Below are 23,063 nucleotides of genomic sequence, written 5' to 3' on the forward strand. Positions count from 1 at the left end.
AACAAAGATGAGCAATGTTGATAAAACAAAATTAACAGAGTAAGCAAGGAGCCTACTTGTTTATACTGACCTTGTGGAAATTGACACTTTGTAAAAGAACTGAATACTGGCGATTCAAAATCAGGATTTATATCTATGTTGCATTTAGATCTCCAAGTAGACGCTAGATTTATTAGAACGTTAGGATTCAAATCCTACAAGTTTTTGTATGATCCAAAAGAAACCCGACCCGTTGCCACCAAAAAATGGTACGCTCGATAAAAGGCAGGTATTTGACTAAACACTTAAGTATTTCAAATCAAACCATTTATTACAGAATATAAGCATACAAAATACGTATAAATCATATATAAAAATATACAACACAGTGAGATTCAAGTGGCTCAACCATGCACCAAATTGATCCAAATTAACCGCCGATCTCCAGCCCCAACCTTCCAACTCCAATCTCCATCCTTGATACCTAACTGTAAAATTATTTTTCTGCATTCCATTAATTTTACAGCTTGTTTGGCAATCACTCAATATAGGACCGGGTTTGTGGATCAAGTTTAAGCCAGATTTAATTTTCAGAACAATTCTGATTGGGGAAAATTGAGTCAGTTTTTTTTAGGTCAACAAAGGGGCTTTAAATTGGTTCTATTTTGAACCACCCATCCCAGTTCAAAATAGAACCTGTTTTGCTTGAAACTAGGCCGGGACGAGTCCTTGACCCGCTTCATACATGAGCCCATACAATGTGTTTTATGAAGAAAGAAATCAATATTCATGATATTTATTGCTCAAAAGTATTCAAGGCACTTGTATCATTGCATAGCAGGTAGGCAAGCAATACTGCCCGATCCCTGGGGCTTTGCCTTCCCTTTTGTTCAAATCGGCAAGGAGAGCAAACGCTCACAATCTGACTCGCAATCTGATGTTTCAGATTTCTGGCAAATATACTCATTCAATATGGTGAAGCCCAATTTCCTTTGGTGTCAGAAAAAAAAAACAGAAATAAAAGAGATTATGAGAACGAGATTTTATTACAGGAAACGATATTCCAATGGGATAACGATAACATGTCCCTGGTTTTGTAATTAACTACATCATACATTGTGCAGTAGGAGAAGAAAGATGTCCATTCTCTTGGATGAGACACTAAGCTTTTCCAACTGAACCAAAAAGTTGCATTTTCTCTACAACCACTGCTTTCATTGCCTCTTTAGCTGCAGCCATCACATGAACCAAATCTTTGCCGGGCTGCTTCAGAGATTCTAAGTAAGCATTCCGAACTTCTGTGTTCACATTGAACTTCCTAACTCCAAGCCGTATGCACTCCTGTTGAATCCGTATTCTTTGTTATCCCTCAATATGTTAACATCTCTTTTCTACTTCGTTGATATCTTTATGGCGGGTAATAATTTTTCTTTTGTTGTTTGCAAGCATAAACAAAGGTAAAACTATCATGGAATCAAAGTAAAAACATTAGTACCTTTACAAGCTCACTGGGAAGACCAGATGCTCCATGGAGAACTAAACTTACTCCTTTGTTCTGAGTTAATTCTCGGAGATCCTGTACGAAGAAGTCAGCATTACTATTTGAGAAGTCGGGAGTTACACATAACATCGTAGTAAATATTTACGCAAAAACCATAGAAGAATCTTAACTGTTCTAAGAAGTGTCAACAATGGCTTTAAATTAACCTTAGAATGTGAAATAGCTAACCTTCAGTAAGTCAAGTCTGAGATTAGGACCACTGGCAGGATATTTTCCATGTACATTTCCAATGCACACTGCTAAAGCATCAATGCCTGTCTCATCTATAAATTCTTGGGCCTGTGACAAATAAGATGTTGAGATAATAAACTTAAAGAGTACTATTCGATATTCCACCCATTCATAAGATACCTACCTGAGCAACAACAGTTAGTCTAGATTCATAATCTTCGACTGTTAGGTCATCTTCCGTGCCTGAGAGTCGCCCAAGTTCAGCTTCTACTAGCATCTTCTTTGAGTGTGCCAAAACCGATATGTACTTTGTGTATGAGATATTTTCTTTCAGAGGAAGATGAGAACCATCAACCATAACCGAATCAAATCCCTAGATGGTTATCAAAGGAGAAATGCATTTAGTCATAAACAAGCATCCACCCGGTGTGGTATTTATAGAGGAGCATCTTTCATGAGTACATACCAACTCAAGCGCCTCTAGAAGTTCAGATTTGGAAGTTCCATGATCAAAATGAACACCAACTGGTACCTGTAAAATAATTCCAGAATTTATCATGAACTACGAAAATCGAAAAAATTAAATCTTTTCTATTATTTTCTATTAGTACTGCGATATGACATATTTGCATTAGTAATGCCCTGTTATGATTTGAAGAAAGTACCCGTGAGCTAAATTATAGGAGAAGATTGAAGGAAAACTAGTTTATTCACAATGTTTTTAATGGAGAAAGGCTGCAGTGAATAATGACAATAAATTTGTAGATATACAGTTCCAAATCACATTGGCATATGGAGTAGAAATAAAGGACAATCGTATTAACATTTAACATGGTTCATTTCTGACCTGTCCAAAATTTACAGTCTACTAAAATGATAATACTGTAGACATGTATAGAAGGAAGCGTCTCTATCCTGGTTTTTTGCCAAGCACATGTTCAATGAATTTTAAGGCCATCAAAAAGAAGAAACTCAAAAGTCCCTTCTTCTTTCAAGGTTGCATGAATTCTTCTAAAAAAAAGTTCCAAGTCCACAACCAACATATTCTTTTTTAAAACATTTCAGTGACACAATTAGGATTTAAAGTCATGATGAAACTACCCTGCAGAGAGTAGCACATCTCAATCTTAGTGCACTTACTCTGGCATGTTCAGCAGCCGAAATGCAGCATGCAACTAACGGAAAACCTCCTTGCTTCAGAGCTCCTGGATGAACCTGGAGGTGTAATGAAGAAATTATAGGAAATTTAGTATTTAAAATATGAAATTTATCTCCAAAAATAAGAGAGAAAACAAGAAAGCTCCTAACTTCAATTCTACCGTCCTTTTTTCATCATGTTCTTTGGAGACAAGATTAAGTATCAGGTAATGAGGAAAGAGACTGAACAATTGCCAAGAGGTAGAGAGCACTCTAATTTCTTAGTAAGGGGATTTCCTTGCAAGTTGAACTAATTTAAATAACAATTTTAACAATAAAACCCACCGAGCATACATGATATATGTTTTTCACTAAATAGACATCCATAAACTATCAAGGGTGCACCTTGTATGGGGGCACAAAAGGGGGAAAAGAAAGATTGTAATGAGTCACAAACTTGATTAGAAATCTCCGAATATAATGTTTTTGGTGATCACATTTAAAGAGTGCTTGGTGTCCAACACAAACACCAACTAACGTATCAGTGTTGTTTAATAAGCCCTCAAATACTTGTGGCAAGCACCTCCTTAGTATTTTTAAGAAAGAGAAAATATACGCAAACAGAAGTTGCTCACCTGCAAAATAGCAGGACTCTTTTCAGCTTCTGCAGCAGCAACAACTGCTTCAACTCCTTCAAGGTTGTAAACATTGAAGGCACCCACAGCATATCCGCCCTTCTCCGCATTCTTGAAGTTAAGCAAATCAATTAGTATCTATTACCCAAAACCAAAACAATTCAGTATACAGGACTCACAAGAAGAAGTTCTTTTATTGATGTTTTAAGGCCGCAAGCCCAATTATTTACAACTTCTGCCAGAGCATTGTTATTGCCAACATTACCTATGATGGAAAAAGGTTAGATGCAATTTCAGAGGAATAAACAGAAATATGCCACACAAAAAAAAAGTTGATCACCTGGGAAAACAATATAAGGGACCCCGGGGAGTCTGCTTTCTGGACCAAGCTGCCATAATGGGATTCCAGCCAGTGCTTGTCCAATAACCATCGCACGCTTAGCTTCTAAGGCTTTTGTAGCAATATCAGATGAAGTGATTCCTCCCTGCAATGAGATAGACACATCTCAACCTAACAAGTTATGTACATTTTCCTTTAAGACTGCTCACATACGTGATTAATATTGCTTTTACATATTTCTATAAATCCTGTATCATCACAGACAGATATAGTGTTAATCAGGACAAATGTGCAACGCCATATTGGTACAAGATCCTCTATGAAAATATTTATTAATACACTACTTATTATAGTAGAAATCTAGTTTCCTTTATTTCTCTCAATTCAGTTATTCAATGTAAATACAGTAAGAGTTTTTCCTTTTTTGTATGTTTCATTGAAAAAAAAGGGGAACCGTCAAACTTCAGCCTGTGTAACTACTAAAAGTTTGAAGTGAGGACAATATCTAAATTAAATCTACACTTTCCCTTACAATGGAAAATAATGTGAACTGCTGAACTCCTTAACATTTATTAAGACACAAAAAGAGAACACTATAAACATGATTCACTTTGCACGAGCCTCACTTTGGCGTCTTCTATTCTCATCTTCATAATAACAATAGAATAATTTAATGTAATATAATGTAGATACTTTTGCTAAGAAAAGTCCCTTATGGTGCTTATAGAGAGTAAAAGTGAGCTAGAATACCTTGGCAAGGATATAACGGGGTCGAGCACTTATCCTTCTGACAATTTCCACCAAGGCAGAGCTGACCTTGTAGTTAATTTCTAAGCTCTCTGAAGCAGCTGCAAAAGAATAGGTAAAAGTACTTTTACTGAAGCAGTCGACAAATCTGAAAAGATAATGGGCTGAGACTTGAGATTAGGAATGACTGGTACCAATTTAACTATTTAAGCAATGCCTCCAATTACGTGGAGTCAGGTAAATATAGCAATTACAGTAATAAACTTCGCAAAGAATATCCTAGGAACTTTTTTATCTACCACTGATGGTAGTTCACAACCACTACTCACTAGAAGGATAAACAAGATATTTTTTCAGGAGAATGTGGGACACCCATCACATGGCTTAAAACAATTTGCTATGCAATCTAATATTCTAGACGTCGTAAGAATCGAATGATGGCAACTCATAACCTTGTAAGGTTAGAGACCTCATAGACAGATTATTTCAGTGCAGCAAGAAAGCTTCACCACCACCACTTCTCTCTATGGTTCTGCATCTCTCTCTAAGGACATGCATCTATATGATGGAATAAATATGTAAATTGTTAATCTGATATTTATATGCATCTCTCTCTAAGGACATGCATCTATATGATGGAATAAATATGTAAATTGTAAATTGTTAATCAGGACATGCATCCTAAGGAAAAGTTTTCGGTACCATACAACATGGCATGCATGAATAAATGCGGATACAGGAGATCTGAAGGATACTACAGCAAGTAAAGCATGGCTGTAGGTAGGCAATCTCTTCTCACAACTACGAAAGTAAGAGAAAGAAGATGAAACTAACATTTTCCAGTGACGAGTTGCCGGCTTGTAACCAGGAGAGTATCCTTGTGTGCTCCTATAGAAGCATTCACAATTTCTGCAGAGCAATTGATCTCTTCTTCTCTCTCTTCAAGTGACTTCATGGAAAGTTTTTCCACAGACACCTGTGTCACACAAAGTTAAGGTGTGTACCTTGTAGGGAACAGAGAAAATATTCCATCTGATTGACAGTCTACATAACATTATCTTATTTCTAAGTGTATACTCAATAAATAGGAAACTACGAGCAAAATATTAGGAAACAGCTTCAAATGACATTGATTAAGAAGGATACCTCTAAACAGTTCATGTTAGGGCCCATGCGTGATTTAAGCTCTTCAACCTGAATAAAATATAGTATATACAGTAACTCCATGGATTTTTTGCAAAAGAAAAGTTAAATGGTTGAAGACGCCAATAGTTATTAAATAATTGACCTGCTTTGTAGTCTTTGGGACGTATGAACCCACAACAATGAGGCCTCCACTTATACCTTTGCTTATTCCTAAGTCTCTTGGAGATATGGGAGCCTTTGGTCTTATTCCAATACGAGCAGATACAAAACTGGCTGCAGTGCGACATAGAAAACTCCTTCCTTTCACTTCTGCCTGCCAAGGTAATTTTTAAAGTTACTGTTAGAAACTCAAAACCTGTTCCAGTCACCATTACACATCAAGTACACTTGCCTGGATCATTCCAGCTGCAAATACGGCGACGTCTCTTTCACTTGCGGCATTGACAATACATAGGGAACCCTATCATGTGTGCAAGAATAATCAGAGAAGGAACACAAAGAAATAATGGTATGAGTAACCATGACCATCATGCATGGAACTTGAAACATTTGACCTCCTAAGAGGATGATTCGGACATATTAGAACTTTCTACTAAATAATAGTATAGTATCTATACCTAAGGATGTTGGAATTGTGTTTTTAATTCTTTGTATAACTTCATGAGAATTAGATAGGGTTAGAGATCTCTCATGATTAGGAGATTGCGTCTCATCATGATTAGGAGTTTGAATCATATTCTAATTACGAAGTTAAGCTAGAGATAGGGTTCTGATTTTCCTATTATATTCTTCTATTGTTGGAGAAAAAACCAAGGAGAAGAGAGAGCCAATATTCTTGTAATCTACAGTTAGCAGAGGGCGTAGCCTGATTTAAGGATATTATGCGAGAGGCGATGGTTTTGTAGTCTTTATTCGTGCAAAAAATTACAATACCGGGAGAGTGTTTTGCAGTCTTTGTCCATTCAAAAGATTGTAAGGAGTGGGTTTTGAAGAGAATATGAGAGTTGATTATGTATGTGAGATTGAGAGATTGAGTGACAAGAGTTGAGTGGTTCCTCTTGTAATTGTCTCTGATACATAGTAGATTTCTTATATTGTTGTCCTGTGGATGTAGGTCGAAGTTGATCGACTGAACCACGTAAATCTCGGTGTTCTTTCTTCTTATTTGCGGTTGTTTTCTATCTTATTGATTGTGGGTTGGCTTTCGAATTGCGAAGATCGTAGTACGCAATGAGACTAAATTCCCTAACAAGTGGTATCAGAGCCATGATGATAGATCCGAAAGCGAGTTCGCAAGATAGACGTCATACAAAAGTGAAAGTTGGCGTCATTACAAGAATCAAGATGAAAAAAAGAAAAAGAAAAAAGGTACTGTAACGGCCAGAACATTGTTCACGTAGGTGAGGGTTTGGTTAAAAATTATTAAATCAAATCCGACGGTGCAGATTAATTTGTCTTTTGATTGAGGGTTTGGAGGCAGATTTCGACGATCCAGGGGTTGATTCCTAGGTTTTTAAGTGCTTTGAACGCGATGGGAGGGTTTGATTATTCAGATTTTGCTCAGATTGGTTAAAAAGTGCTGATAAGTTCTAACGATGGTAACAAGACAGATCTGATTACAGATAGGACAAATGAGTATGCGACGGATGAGACTGGTATAGAAAATCGGACGTGATTCTAGCATTAGAGTTGTCAGCATATAATTATTAAGAGTCATCACGGGAGCAGGAGTTGGTTGGTGTGTAGACTCAAGGATGACAGTGTCAGATCAGGTGGAGCTTGCAATCAAGCACGACTGAGTGACATACATAGCGATGGAGATAGTGACATTGAACTTGAAGACAATGAGCGCTCATATTCAGTCCAATCCAAGTGATGGAGGAGATAAAGGCATCCGACTCGTAGTATGGAGTAGAAGAGGTGCACCGATATGTATGAGACGAGTGATGCAGGTAGAGTACGAGGACAACAAGTAGAGAAAGACTTTTGTCAAGTTCAGTTCGGGAGGAGAAGCATGGTTGATTTTTTCTAATGTCAGAGGTGACGAAGATCTCTTGGTGTACACAAGAGAGGTGGAGGCGTCACAGCGAGGCAGATGAAAGTGAGTCACGGGGCATCTAGTTGAAGTACAAGTGTTCTGATCAGAAGTGCGGGTGCTTCGATTTGAAGTACAAAAGAATAGAACACGCCAGCGAGAGAAGTAAAGTTTCAAGACGACGATGATATATCTCTAAGGGAGTTTGGAAATCAAACCTAATGTGGAGATTGTTGGAATTGTGTCTTTGATTCTTTGTATAACTTTATGAGAATTAGATAGGTTAGAGATCTATCATGATTAAGAGATTGGGTCTCATCATGATTACGAGTTTGAATCCTATTCTAATTAGGAAGTTAAGTTAGAAATAGAGTTTTGATTTTCCTATATATATTATTCTATTGTTGGAGAAAAAACCAAGGGGAAGAGAGAGAGCCAGTATTCTTGTAATTTAGGGTTAGCAGAAGGCGTATCCTAATTCAAGGATATTGTGCGAGAGACGATGGTTTCATAGGCTTTATCCGTGTAAAAGATTATAATATTAGGAGATGATTTTGCAGTCTTTGTCCGTTCAAAAGATTGTAAGGAGCGGGTTTTAGAGAGAATATGAGAGTTAATTATGTATGTGTGGTTGAGAAATTAAGAGACGAGAGTTGAGTGGTTCCTCTTGTAGTTCTATCTGATACATAGTAAATTTCTCGTATTGTTGCCCCGTGGATATAGGTTAAATTTGGTCGACCGAACCACGTAAATCTCAGTGTTCTTTCTTTTTTGATTGCGGTTGTTTTCTATCTTATTGATTGTGGGTTGGCTTCCGAGTTGCGGAGATCGTAGTACGCGGGGAGACTAAATTCCCCAATAAAGGAGATGCTGAAAGATGGTAAAACATAAATGAGGTCTTGAGGGTGCTAAGAGAATCTTAACGTTAAAAACAAGTCAGAAAAGTATCAGACACAATGGAGAAATAAAGATCTTATAATGAAGGATCAGACACAAACATCTTATAATAAAGGAACTAGGAAGGAAGCATCATCAATTCTCTAAGCACTGGTAGGATTCACAATGTCAAAGGAGCTCCTATATATAATAATTATTTGAAAATTTATGTATTCCTCCATGTGATAGGATATCAACTTATTTCTCAGGAAATCCCAAGAACATCAAACTATATTTTTTCTCTCAACAGAACAAAATCTGCACCATTCATTGTATTCATCAACTTTGTGCAAAAGCATATCAATTAATGTCATAGAACATATCATCAAGTTTCAAATTGTGAAAAATTATATATCCTCTACATGCTTGAAACTAGAACGACGACAACTTTCTGATTCCATATCAAACATAAGAAAATCTGGTAAAACAAATTTATTCAGATTATGGGCATAGATAAAACAGAATAGCAGCTTAACATGATTATTTTGAATGCCCCACCTGGAGCAGTATCTTTGGTATGCCTATAATATGAGGCAGCATATACTTAAAATGTCATTTATATCCGTAAAAAAAGAACCTCTGGATTGATCACTTTGACAATATCATATGTACCTTTTGTAGATTGCAAAGATGTTCGCAAACAGCACCTGGCCCACCTGTACGCAAGAGTTGAATAGAAATTGAGGCAACATTTCTGGCTGAAACCTTCCCTTTAGTTTTTTCTTCCACCCACTATAATTCACATTAAAGATCATTCATTGTTCTCATAGGTTTGCAACCATGCTTAAACATCGTAAGAGTATATATGATCATACCTCTCTGAGATTTGAGGATTTGTAACCGAAGGCCGCATCTTTAGCGAACTCAGTCTCTCCAGCAGGAACAAGCCTACTCCAGATAATGAGTAGGTAATTAAAGTGAGAATTAAGATGCTTTCGTAGCACAAATATAAAATTACCTATCAGAATCTGCAACATAGTGGATATCATCAATAGTATAACGTCCTCCCTGAAGAAAGAAGGGACAAACAATCCATGCATCCATCTCCCCCAAAATCGAGATAGCAGCATCTGCCTCCTGAAGATCATAAATTCAAATGTTAACTTAGCAGCACAAATGGCTAGACAGTACAGTATAACGAGAAAAAGGGCTCAATAAGTGAAATGTCTTGCCTCTGGAAAGTGTCCACGGAGTGTTGAATCACCTCTTAGAACTATTGTGTAACTAATTCCATTAACTGCTTTAGCTGCAGTGTCAAGGTTCCTACAAATTTCTTTCGTCAATAGGACAGCCTGTACAATGTCTAGGACATTAATATAGTCGGAACCTAATAATACAATACTTTTACAACAGAATATAAGGAAAATTAATTGAATAATAGTAAGAGGTTAGCAAATTTGGCATGTTCTATATTGTGAATTCTCTACCTTCTCTGTGCTGAGTGATCTGGAATTAGTTAAAATGAAAAAACAGGTAGATCTTTTGCTCAACTGCTCCACTAGCGTGTTAACATTCCTGGATTTGTACAAGATAACGAATAGTGAGAAGCTAAAGAGAACCCCTTTGCCAGACCAAAACTCAGATAAGCATACAGTATTTTCTGGTCATAGATACTCCAATTACATGATCTGTTAATAAAGGACAAATTTTCAAAATAGACCCTTTTAGAAAAATATTAACCAATTTCAATCTAGTTGCAATTTATTTATCAAATTCAGCCTAGTTTCAGCCACTTCAGCAACGTGGGTTGAAATTGGTTCAATTTGTGAAATACTTTCCCAAAAACTCTATAGGATAGAGAAATCCCATAGGGTTTAGTAGATAATAAAACTATACAGGATTATTGATCCTGTAGATATAAATTCCACGGGATTGGGAATCCTATGGGAGTTTGTAGCAATACAAACTCCACAGGATTCGCAAGCCCGTAAAGCTACAGACACGCGCGCCACAGAGAGTGCTCTCTGTGGTTTCATGTCTGCAACTCCACGGGATTTGCAATCCCGTGGAGCTGCAGACTAAACCACAAAAAGCACATACATGATTGTGAATCCCGTAGGATTAAGACTAACTCCACAAGTGGGACCCACTTGCTCGACCTTATAGTCTCTCTGCATTCTCCCCAACTTACACACACTCTCTCTCTCTCTCGCCCCCCCCCCCCCTCGCTATTAAGCTCCTCCGACCCTCCATCAGTTGTTGACCATCTCCAATCACGACCTCTCACTGCTGCCGACATCCCTTTGACCGAAGCTTGAGTTCACCGGAGTTCGTTTTTAGGGTTTGAAAAATTATTTGATAAATTATTTAAACATTTTAATATTTTACTTTTTTTACATATTTTCTCTATTTCATCCCAATAGCTTGTTTTAGTATAGATTTTGGAGTAATGTTAGATTTTTTCTAAATTTTTTATGCAATTTGAAGGAAAATTAGGAAAATTTGTATGCAATTGAAGGAAAATTAGGGACAACGATGTAATATTTTATTGAGTTGATGTTGTGAATTTGGATTAGTGTTTATTTTAGATATTATTGAACTAGTCAAAATTGTCAACATTATTTTTAGGGTTCCTTGTGTAATATTAGTTCATGCTGAATTTTTTTACTCCTCACAAGTAACGATGAACGATCAATTCCCAATCCTTTGTTCGTATGATGGGAGATTTAACTATTTTAAGAATAACATCCTCTATAAAAAGAAGGGGTGACGAAACCTTTGTCTATATCCAAATCATGTACTTTCAATGGATTGATTAATGACTTACACAAACTTACAATGATCGATCCACGTGAGTATCACCTCAATGTGATTTATAATTATCATGTAACAGTGAACAGAACAAGTGTCATTCAAATCTCAAATGACTATGACATAAGTCTTATCTTCATATTGTACGACGAGAAGCATTCTGTAGAATTGTTTATTGAAAAAATTTAGAGGAATTTCAGTAAAATGGTGACTTATGATTGAGTGTACTGTTGCATGTTGGAGGATGTTGAAGTTGACTCGACATTTTTTGTCTCTGCAACCGAAAATGGATTTGACACAATCACAACACTTGAGCGGGCCTTCGATTCTAAGGAAGTCAAGTGCCTTCGATGATGACACTCTCCATCAAGATAGGTAACAGAAGAGAAGAATGCAAGTGTCGACTCGGAGGATGATAATGATGAAGATGGCTTACAAATTAACAGCATGATGTGTTTGACCGACCAAAATGAAGGAAACTACCAATTGATTGACCGATGTTATTCTAAAAATGAGTATGTCATGATAGAAGATCCCCGCCCGTTGAATATTCACACAGATGAATGGATTGATGACTCGGCAATGGAAAATGTTCCTATTAACCCAAGTTTACATGATGAGGTACAGGGCAATGACTTCACATTCAAAAAGGGTGATATATTTAGAAGTAAGGAGAAGTTTGTACTTGGTACATGTCGTTCATTTATGGTCTATAAAAAAAGTCAAGTTCAAGCAAATGAAAAGTAATGAAACAAGCTATAATGTAGTTTGTTTCTATAATAAAAAGGGTGATCAAGAAGATGTCAATGCTCATCACGATGGAAATGAAAAGTGTCCTTAGAAGCTTATTTCACACTTGTGAGTAAGAGTAGGCAGACAATTTAAACTAACACACTATAACGGAGTTCACACATAAAGCAATTCTCGATTAGAAGTGAATCATAAATATGCATCTGCCTCTTTCATATATCAATTGATTATGCCTAAATTAAGGAAGGATCTTGATCTAAACTCAAAGGATATTCACGCTTTACTATGTGAAGCGACCAACTTGGATGTATCATACATCAAATGTTCAAATGCTCAAAGGAAGATGATGACAAAAATATTCGGAGATTGGGGCAAGTCTTATAAGATATTATCACATTGTCTGGAAGCACTCAAAAAAAATTCGGGACCATGTATGAAGTTTCATCAGAACCGGTTAACAGCGGAGATAGATAATTTATGGGGGTAATTTGGGTATTTGATCTTTCCATCGAGGAATTCAATCATTGGCGTCCTATTCTTAGCATTGACGGCACACATTTGTGTGGTAAATATAAAGGCATATTGCTCATTGCAGCTAGCATAGATGCAGAAGGTGGTTTATTTCCTTCGATTTTTTATGTTGATGTCAAAAACATAGAAACTTGGTCATACTTTTTTGCATGCATTAGTTTACATATTCCCAGTGTGCGAGTGAAGACAACTATAGTCATATCAGATAGGATGAAGGGAATTCTAGATGCGCTTGAAAGTGGATGTTCATCACCACATCACCATCGATATTGCTTAAGATATATTAGGAATAACTTCAAGAGGAAGCATGGACAAGTGCATATCCAAAATCTCCAAGCTAGATGTGCAATGGAGAAACTGATGTATGAACAACTACGTAAAGAAATTAAGTCCATTTCGCAAGCTGCGCATAATTAGATCGAGACTAGTTTGGGTCCGAACAATGTCGAAAGGTAGGCCTTATGTGAAGATGACGGGAAACGGTTTTGTATGATGATCACAAACACTTCTGAGAGTTTGAAAAGTGTGCTTAGGGAGCTCATGGTATGCTAATACATCATTTGTTGCAAAGACATTATATAGACTTAAAAAAATTCTTTCTCAGATGGCGTACACTTTGGAGCAAATATGATATTGAAGTTAACTCCGAAAGTTGAAGGCATCATACTAGATCGGATTCTTTATGCTAGATCATGTCATGTTATTAGATTATGTTTTAATGAATGAGAGGTTATTGAGGGATTCTCACATAGAGAAAGTCGTTCTTGCAAAGTCAATATGCACGTGGATCGTACTTGTACATGCACTTGCGACATTCCACAATTATAATAACTTCCTTGTGCCTATGTTGTAGCAACTTGTTCAGATGTAGAGGGGGTGTGAGGATATCACACTATGAATTCGTCACAGAGTGGTATTCATGTTATAGCTATCAATAAACATATAGTAAGTGTTTTTGTTCACCACATGATAGTCGGCATTGGACGCATGGTGGACCACAAATATTAACTCTTAAGCATAAGAAAACAACAAGGAGATCTCATTTTGTACGAATTAGAAATACTATGGACGAACGAAGGGAAGGAGTTAGGAAGAAAAATATGTATAGTCAATGCAATCAATCGGGCTACAACAAAAAAAAGTTGTCCAACTAGACTTAGTACTTGATTTTTTAAGGTTTGTTTGCATGGAAAAGACATACTTATTAATTTTGATGGAAGCAATGTTATAAAAAAATAGTTAAGTTTGATGGAAATTAAGTACATCTTTTGTTGTATATAGTTTTAGTTTCCTTTTTATGCCCTTCAGTGTTGATGCTTGCACATGTTTATTAAGTTGCTTAGTTATGTTCGTGTATATATGATTATTGTGTTGTATTTTAATTGCAAAGAGATATACTATGGAACCTAGATTGATCCAAGGGCATGTACTACACCAGCAGGCCGGTCATCGTTCCAAGAAGATTGGATTAGGACATGTAAATTAAATAAGCATTTGTTGCGTATGTATTTTTCTATTTTTGCATGAAATTGAATATGGTATTCTAAAGAATTTTCTTAATTTGGATTAATGTACAGGATGTATCAGAGATCAACATAGTCTATCATACTCAGAGTCATTCAGTTTGGAAGATGGAGGATGATCAAGTATTATAGTTGGTTAGTCAGGTCGATTTTCTGGAGTATTCTTCGATGCGATAGATTAGGGTTAACTGGGCCCTAATCTGTGTTTTGATTGATCGGTAGAGGCCAGAGACTAGTACCTTTCATATGGACATAGGGGAGTGCACAATTACATTATAGGATGTAACCATTATACTCGGTCTCCGAATTGATGGCCTAGTTGTTACACCGATACCCATAATTGAAGGATGTATGTGAGAGGCTTCTCCACTGTGAAGAGTAGTGCGATGAAGCTATCATTGCTTTGAGAAACATTTATGGAAAATACACCTATTGACGCCACAGAGGAGACGATTGGTGCTTTGCTCGAGCTTATACATTACACATGCTAGGCGTTATGTTATTTCCTGATGCGAGCAAAAGTCGTGTACATGCTCGATAGTTGACCCTTCTTGAGGATTTGGAGAGTGTCACTCTTTCATGGGGTAGTGCAGTATTAGCATATTTCTATAGAGATCTAGCAAGAGTTTCTTTGATGGAGAATAAGGACTTCAAGAGTTGCATGATATTGCTATAGGTTTGATTGTGTGAAAACATACATATTAGGTGACCTACTTTACGGACACATCGCGATCTTAGGGGTGATGGGTCAGCTTCCATTAGGATGCAGTATTCAAATATAATATTTAGAAACATGTTTATTGCTTAGTTTTATTCTTATGAAAATTTTGATATCTTTGTCATGCCAAACAGACATACTGTGAAGAGGTCCTATAATACCCTGACCAGACATGCAGATTATTATAGAAACAAGCTAGATATCATGCAACACAAACATAAGAAATTTGTCTCACAATTCAAAATTTATATTCATATTTTGCTATAGATACTAATACACATTTTTTAAAATTTGTTTTTCAGTTCAAGTGCATGCTTTATACTCTCAATGAACTCGATTCCCTTGCACCTATTTGCAGAGAGAACGCTGATTTGTGGAGGGCTAGCATACTGTTGATCTGTTTTGAGATTGTGGAGATGCATGTGATAGATCACATTTTGAGACAATTTAATTTAGGACATCATTTGCCCGATTTTGTTGAGCAAATCGATCGCATGTGTTGGATGACATCACATCATGTGGACTGGGGGAAATATTGTGAGGACTACATAATCTAGTGGAATGACAGATAAAATCTTGTAGAGCATGAGGGCTCCACTATCTTATATAGAGTATATGCATTGATATTGAGGTATCACACGCAGATGGATCGTACATGATCCATACTCAGCAGCTGGATTCATACTACGCCCCCATCGGATACTTACACGCCGAGGGACATGGTCGAGAGGGATTATGTAAGTTTTTAAACTCAAACAAAAAGAATATTCTTCTTTTAAAATCATATGACTTGCTAAGCTACGTAGCTTCTGACTAAAATGCAAATTTGTGCATTTGATAATATTGTAGAACATATATAAATGAGAGCATTGCTGAGATTCGAGATCCAAAAGCACGACCAGTATTAAACAAGATCTGAAGGATGATAGCTAATATGTTCCATAGGAATCACGTCGATAATTTGAAGGCCGTAAGAATAGGACACGTGAATTCATAAAGGTGTACAGGCGAAGACGTAAGGCGGACTCTTCTAAGACGCATGATAATAGAACCGTCACTTCTCAGTGTACTCCACCTGATGAGGATGATCCACCCGTTACACAGACCTCATATATAGACAAATAGTGAGATTATTGAGGCTCATGTTCGTGGACGTCGCGGGTGGGGTTGGGGATAGCGGGAAGAGGTAAGAGAGGAAGAGGAAGGATGGGAGGAATGCTAGAATGTGTGTGACTTTTTTTAAATGACACGATGTTTGTTTTGTGGTTGTGGATCTTTCGTGAGTATATTTGGCTAGATTGTGGTTGGATTGTTTGCAAAGATTACTTGTGTGGATGGATTTTCGTGTATATCTGTGATTAGATTCTCATGTATTTTATGTGATTGGATTTTCGTGTATATGTGGTTGCTTGGATCTTCGTGTATATGTTGAGATTGTCAACTTATAACAGGTTGTGAAAGATATGATAGATAGCAATTTGGAAACTCGCTGTCTGGTTTTATCTGTAGCTCCACGAGATTCTCAATCTCCTAGAGTTTTTTTGTGAAACAAACGCCACGTGATTCCCAATCCCGTGTAGTTTAGTAGAGTGTTAAATTCTACGAGATTGAGAATTCCGTGGAATTTAATTATCTACTAAACTCTATGGGATTCCAAGTCATGTGGAGCTCGTGGGAAAGTATTTCGCAAATTTGACCCAATTTCAGCCCACGTTGCTAATGAAACTGAAACTAGGTCGAATTTGATAAATAAGTTGCAACGAGGTCGAAATTAGTGAATATTTTTCTAAAATGGTCTATTTTGAGAATTTGTCCGTTAATGAAACTACAGTTGCATAAAAAAAACAACATACCAAAACAGTAACAAGCATAAGATAGAAACCCAACCATTCAGTTAAAACTTCTATGTCATGTACAGTTTGAGTTCCTGTGGGGTCATCATCCAAAACTACCAGGACTTTCGAACCATTTTGTCTCTCTAGAGCATGAATTTCTTCAATTGGATCCTCTGGCCATTCAGGTGGAAGAGACCTTAAGGCATCCTCTTTAATAAGAGCAGGAAGTTTCCCTTCAACTTTAACACCAGTTAGTTTCTCATAGACCTGCCACGAAATTAGCATCCTATCAAGATCATAATACTGTATATGAAAATGAAATCTGATTTCAAGCTGTGTCACCAGGCAAATGGGACTTATGTGTTGTCTACTATGGTGCAGTTTCTTAGCCATCCACAGTTGCCTTTGTTGATTCCAAAATAACAAAATACTAGTTGTGTCGTCCATAGCCATCACAGAAACAAATAGTAATGCAGTTTAAGTATAGATTTTTATCAATATACAAATACGATTGATTTGGGGTATCTACCTTAATTTTCAACATCACTAATATACCCCTGATTAAGTTAAGTATGCTTCTTTATCCAATTAGTTTCTCATGAGATTATTTACACTTATATGCCATTGCCATCAATCAATTAGCCAACTGAGCCTACTGGAAGCTAGAAACTTCCCCAGAACAGCTTATGTTCCTCCCAGTAACATGGACAGTCACACTCTTCCTTAAGGTTACGATATCAATGTCCACATTTTCAACATTAGGCTTGAATCATTTTCATAAACATGGATATCTAGAAACCTGTAAAAGCATCAAGATATCCATTCATTTCAAGTAGGGATAAAAACTACCAGAATAACAACATATCATACCTTCACTACAGCAGCATCATCAGATCGACCCCAACCAGAAGCAGAACCTGTTAAATGATGCACAAAAAAATCTCTTTATTAACAGACTGCACAGAAGATGCAAATATTATTTTAAACTTCAAAAATTCTAATAAAATCATCACAGATTAACAAAATACAACATAATTGGAAAATCAAAATAAGAGACACCATCCTCTTAATGTTTCTCAAACTGTAGGAGTCGTACTGAAAAAATGTAGACAAGTGTGACCGAGAAAACATAAGAGTTCTAACAAGTCACTTGCATGACATAAAATCAAGGTTCAACAAACAACAAACAAAGAAATCCTCAATGATTATTTAACCTGATATAAATAGCTGATGTGCGGTACTTGATATATGAAGTGGCATCTTAAGGTGGAAGCCTTCGGTACATACAATACCCTGCCAGAGAAAAATTATTATGTGTGACTCATTTGATACAACTTAGTGTGTTTACTTACTTACAAGTTAAGTAAATGGTCAGAATTTAGCATAAATCTATACCAGATCTTTTACAAAGATATCAACTGCAGAATATGGCGTGTAATCACTGTCTAACATGTGAGGTACACGATTCCCAAACATCCTGCATAGAATTAATATTATATTTGTTAAACCATTTATAAGGTTATAATATCTCAGTGAAAACAGCTTCTTTGATCAGTGCTAAAAATTATTGAACTTCCCCTGGACTAGGGCATTGATGAAACCAGTTAAATAAGCTCATCCAGAAGAAAAGCTAGAGCATACAAGCCATGAATAGATCATTTTATTCTAAGTACCTATGCAAATATTGCTTGCATAAGATTAAGACTACAAAATTTTGTAAATAGCAAACTGGCATGTAATTACATATTTCTGGCAAAGACAAGAAATGGCCTTCGCTGTGTCCAATTCGGTTATCAAAGTTGAATAAGATTTCACAACAGTAAAATGCAAAGTTTTACGCTAGCCACACATATATTCATCATCAGACGATCCATAGGTATAGACGCAAGCGTCTGGCTTACCATGAATAGCCCCTAGTATGATTAACAATATCAAAAAGCATCCTGGTGTTTAAACCAAATCGAGCCCCTAGAGCCATTCCCTCAGCTGCTGCTGCTATATGAACTCCAGCAAGCAACTGATTTACAGTCTTTACAGAACTGGTAAAAGAAGAAAATAAAATCACCGTGAACTTTCTGCTGCCAAGTAATTGAACTGCTTGTATTTATGGGAACTTGCTAAGGTTCATGCATGCATATGCAAAATAATCAATTCTAAAAGAATTTGAAAGTGCATAAATGAGGAAGAATTGTTACTTCATATGCATTTATACAAACAGCAGATGTGAATCCAAGAGGTTTGTACCTTGCAGCACCACAGCCACCTTTTATGATATAGAGCTTCTCACTTAATGCTGTAATTTCAAAAAAGGTATAGCTTCAAATTATAACATTTCCATATGGGCATCAATATATTTCTTGCAACAATGGGTACATATCAATACCAGAGAGAACGGATCCTGTATCGCCAAGAGCTTCAGTGCTGTCCGCCTGGAAGCCCATTATCTACGAAGAGAGATCTAAAATTTTGAATGAGAGGCAACTAAGATGGGGACAACTTAACAGTAAACTCATATAGTATATAACTAATACCTTATATAATATATTAATTATATAGTTTTTATTATAATATCATATATTAAATATATTCATACTATATATATATATATATGAGCATATGGGATATGTGCTTTGTTCGGTAGCAAGCCACATAAAAAGTTATGCTTTTGGTAGTGATGTGTCACATCCCCCTCCACTCATTCAAATATAGGACCACATTCACGATGGCGTAGCTGTTAGGTGATATGAGGAAATGTGAACAAACAAATCACTACCAAGCTTCGAAATTTATGCTTGATACCAATGCATATCCAGTTTCTCTCTCTCCCGGTCTCTTCTATATACTATATATTATTTTTTTTGGTGTGTGTGTCTCACACACACATATATATGTATGGTATGTTATATATGTGTGTATATATTATATATATATATATATATTATATAGTAGTATAATATATAATTTTATGTGATTTGGTATATTATTAGTATATAATATTATATAATGGTATATATGAGTATTCTTCCTCCTTAACATTTTTTGGTACCAAGCACAATTTTGTGCTGGGTGTAAGAAATGAATTGGTGCCAGCAATCCCTTTCACTTATTCATTAATGGCGGAAGGACACATTCACATGAGTGAGCGGTGCCATGAGGATATGAACAACCATTTGAATCGATGTGCCTGAGGGATTGTGCCACCTCTTGAAACTACCAAGCACAAATAATTTTTCGTGCCTTGTTTGAAATAGTAGGTGACACATTTCCCTCCGCTCATTTAAAATCGGGGCCACAGTTCACATGGGTTGGGCGGAGTGCGTTAGGAATTGGAATGAGGGGATGGGGAATATGCTATCTCACATACCAAATTGCCACAAAATTGTCTGTTGGGTACCAAACATAGCCCATTTTCTCATATATATATGTACACACAACCTATGACAGCGACGGTCATACGCATAACATGAAGCGTGTTCGTGTCTGTGCGCTGCTACGGACACAACGCTAGATCAATGGCAAAACCCCACGTACATCCGTATGACTATTTTTTAAAGCGATTATATGCACCTCAACAAATGTCAGGCGTGGTCGGCTATGGCCATGTCGGATCCGTGTCCGTGCTACATTAGCGCGCGCGCACACACACACACCTCACACACACACACACACACACATATATATATATATATATTATATATTATTATATATATATAGAGAGCAGAGAGAGAGAGGAGTAAGACTCCTATCACTTAAGTTGATGATTCCACCAAACTTCCTAGCCACTCATTTTATTAATATAAAAAACCTTTTCAGTATCATGCAAGGATCCCTGAGCCAATATGAGTAGCTAAAAAGTTTGGTGGATAACCTTTTGCATAGTTAACATTAAGTTGACACATGCCAGTTGTTGCTTCATATATCATTGTACTCATTATACATTTACACCACAACAACAAATATATTCCGATATATATACATACATATACGGTACATACATACATATATATAGTTGATTATTATATATATATATAAATATATATATATATATATATATATATATTATATATATATATATAGATATATATATATATATATATATATTACATTACATTATATAATATATATAACATTATATAGGTACATACATACATAAGTACATATACATATACATATATATATATATATATATATATATATATATATATATGAATTATTAAAAAAATCAATGCATGTGAAAGAAAATAACAAAAGTAAACTCATACTGTAAGTGTTCCGTCTGCTGCCCTTTTAACACCACCAGACACTGGTGCATCCACTAACTTGAAACCCCTCTGTTCATCTATATGATATGTTACAGTACCGTTATCATGTGAGAAATTGAAAGAGAGAATCTCACATTTGGAGAATAAAAGACAGATCTCATTGCATGAAGAGATTGAAATGCTAACAGTATATAATGTAGAAGCTATTATCATCATGCAAGGGTAATACAAAGACCTGAACAAACATAATGCTTTTTTTTTTGGAACCACTTGGTAGAGATTTCAGGTTCATTAATTATAGCAGCTTTTATTGGAAATGAACTATCATTATTGACATATCTTTCCACATCCATCTGCAGAAATCTCCGCTTTTTTCATGTATTCTCAGTATCATATTTCATGAACATGGCCGCATTTGTTTTATTGCCTCTTTGGATAACTGTGCGGAACAGAGATGATATCTAGAATAAGCATGTGATTTAGGTTATCTCAACAGTCATGATGCATATTGGGACTCCTATGGATGAACTAAAGCAAGTTGAAATATGTAACATCTATGTTCACAATAATGTTAGCAACTCCTACTAACATATGCAGTCTAGCTTAATAATCAGAAAATTTTGAATCTGAAAAAAATATGTAACCAGGATTATAAAAATGAAAGAAGGAAACAGAACAGAAATAGTGGAGAATATGTCTATATTATCTAAAATCTAACAATGCCAGAATAGAATGGTGGCCTACCCTTTAACCTCTGCTCAAGACGAATAATAAACCCAGGGGAGACAGTAGAGGAAAGAATTATTGTTGCTCCACCTGGTAGGTCTACAAATGTAAAAGAAAGAAAAAAAATTATATATGTCCATAAAGGTAAGAAGCTGAAAGTCGATGAAGATAATTTTAGGTTGTAACAAGATACAAGTCACAGAAATGCAGAAAGGCTGTTTACCTGATACCGAGCCAGCATCTCCGTAAAGAACACTTTCAGCCTGGACTTCATTTGTAACCATTATTATGAGAACTTGTACATCTGGAGAATGTGTGCTTTAATCACATAATTATAATGTAATGATAAATTCTTGAATAAGGATTATCATATCTAAAATGAATATTTAGACAGTATTCTAAAAGGTAAATTCAAATAGAATAAAACTCGATTAAGTGAGTACAATGAGGAATTTCTCAGAGATAATTGGAATAATTTGGCACTTGCTTGAACTTTGCCAGTGGACTTATGCTGACATCGTATATCTTGAATAAGAATTGACTACTTGGTGTTTTTGGCTACCATTTATAAATAATAAAGTGCTTGTTGGGAATTTACGCCGAAACCCCTAAAACAACAGAAACGTGGTATAGAGAAAATACACCAAGATGTAACGAGGTTCGGCAACTGCCTACGTCCTCGGGAGCCACACAGTAAATTTCTTATTAATCAACAAGAAATTACAAAACTTAGAGCAGATCTCAAACTGAGATCTCTTAATAAATACAACACTGTAGCTACATGTTAATCCTCTCTCTCAAATAAACCCTTTTTAATTCTCTCTTCTTTTAATTCCTCTTCTTAAATTCCCCCCTCAAACTTCACTGATTGAGCGTTGGAGAAAAAGAGGGAAAGAAAAAAAACTTCGCTGTCGCCGCTAGGGTTTAAGATCGCGAGAGGAGAGAGAGATGAAAGAAGCACAGGGGGCTAGGGTTCTGAATTCCCTTTTATAAGGGAACCCTAACGCCAGGCTGGTGACAGGCTGTCGTCAGCCACACTTGCGCCCCCCAACCTCGCATGTGGGCGCCTCTAACCTTGCCTGCAGAGCTCTCGTCCGTCTCAACCTCGCCTGAAGGAGCTCGACTCGAACTCGCCTGCAAAACGCCTGGACCTCGCCTGATCCGCCTCTCGCCTACCTCAAGCTCGCCTGATGTCAACCCCGAGCTCACCTGATCTGAAGCTCCGACCTCGAGCTTGCCTGCGTCGTCAGCCTCGCCTGCGTCGAGTTCGCCAGCACTCC

At 36.5% G+C, this 23,063-nt stretch overlaps 1 protein-coding gene across 1 annotated transcript in view; it reads right to left on the minus strand.

The window, feature by feature from the left end:
• Nucleotides 915–23,063, minus strand: part of LOC109844154 — a 33,304-nt gene continuing 11,155 nt past the window's right edge. The window contains exons 14-42 of the mRNA XM_020413115.1: nt 22,007–22,087; nt 21,802–21,882; nt 21,058–21,134; nt 19,179–19,239; nt 19,040–19,088; nt 18,697–18,834; nt 18,191–18,272; nt 18,010–18,088; nt 17,666–17,712; nt 16,848–17,062; nt 10,115–10,202; nt 9,860–9,979; nt 9,646–9,764; nt 9,503–9,575; nt 9,300–9,419; nt 6,108–6,176; nt 5,859–6,029; nt 5,717–5,764; nt 5,405–5,546; nt 4,574–4,671; nt 3,824–3,968; nt 3,663–3,748; nt 3,484–3,594; nt 2,852–2,926; nt 2,178–2,243; nt 1,896–2,084; nt 1,709–1,819; nt 1,475–1,555; nt 915–1,320 (exon numbers count right to left, since the gene is read on the minus strand). Coding sequence (XP_020268704.1) covers nt 1,141–1,320; nt 1,475–1,555; nt 1,709–1,819; nt 1,896–2,084; nt 2,178–2,243; nt 2,852–2,926; nt 3,484–3,594; nt 3,663–3,748; nt 3,824–3,968; nt 4,574–4,671; nt 5,405–5,546; nt 5,717–5,764; nt 5,859–6,029; nt 6,108–6,176; nt 9,300–9,419; nt 9,503–9,575; nt 9,646–9,764; nt 9,860–9,979; nt 10,115–10,202; nt 16,848–17,062; nt 17,666–17,712; nt 18,010–18,088; nt 18,191–18,272; nt 18,697–18,834; nt 19,040–19,088; nt 19,179–19,239; nt 21,058–21,134; nt 21,802–21,882; nt 22,007–22,087 — 3,002 coding nt within the window. The 3' untranslated portion in view covers nt 915–1,140. The remainder of the gene's footprint in view (nt 1,321–1,474; nt 1,556–1,708; nt 1,820–1,895; nt 2,085–2,177; nt 2,244–2,851; nt 2,927–3,483; nt 3,595–3,662; nt 3,749–3,823; nt 3,969–4,573; nt 4,672–5,404; nt 5,547–5,716; nt 5,765–5,858; nt 6,030–6,107; nt 6,177–9,299; nt 9,420–9,502; nt 9,576–9,645; nt 9,765–9,859; nt 9,980–10,114; nt 10,203–16,847; nt 17,063–17,665; nt 17,713–18,009; nt 18,089–18,190; nt 18,273–18,696; nt 18,835–19,039; nt 19,089–19,178; nt 19,240–21,057; nt 21,135–21,801; nt 21,883–22,006; nt 22,088–23,063) is intronic.

The sequence above is a fragment of the Asparagus officinalis genome, chromosome 6 (assembly GCF_001876935.1).
Source record: "Asparagus officinalis chromosome 6, Aspof.V1, whole genome shotgun sequence".
NCBI classification, from domain to species: Eukaryota; Viridiplantae; Streptophyta; class Magnoliopsida; order Asparagales; family Asparagaceae; genus Asparagus; species Asparagus officinalis.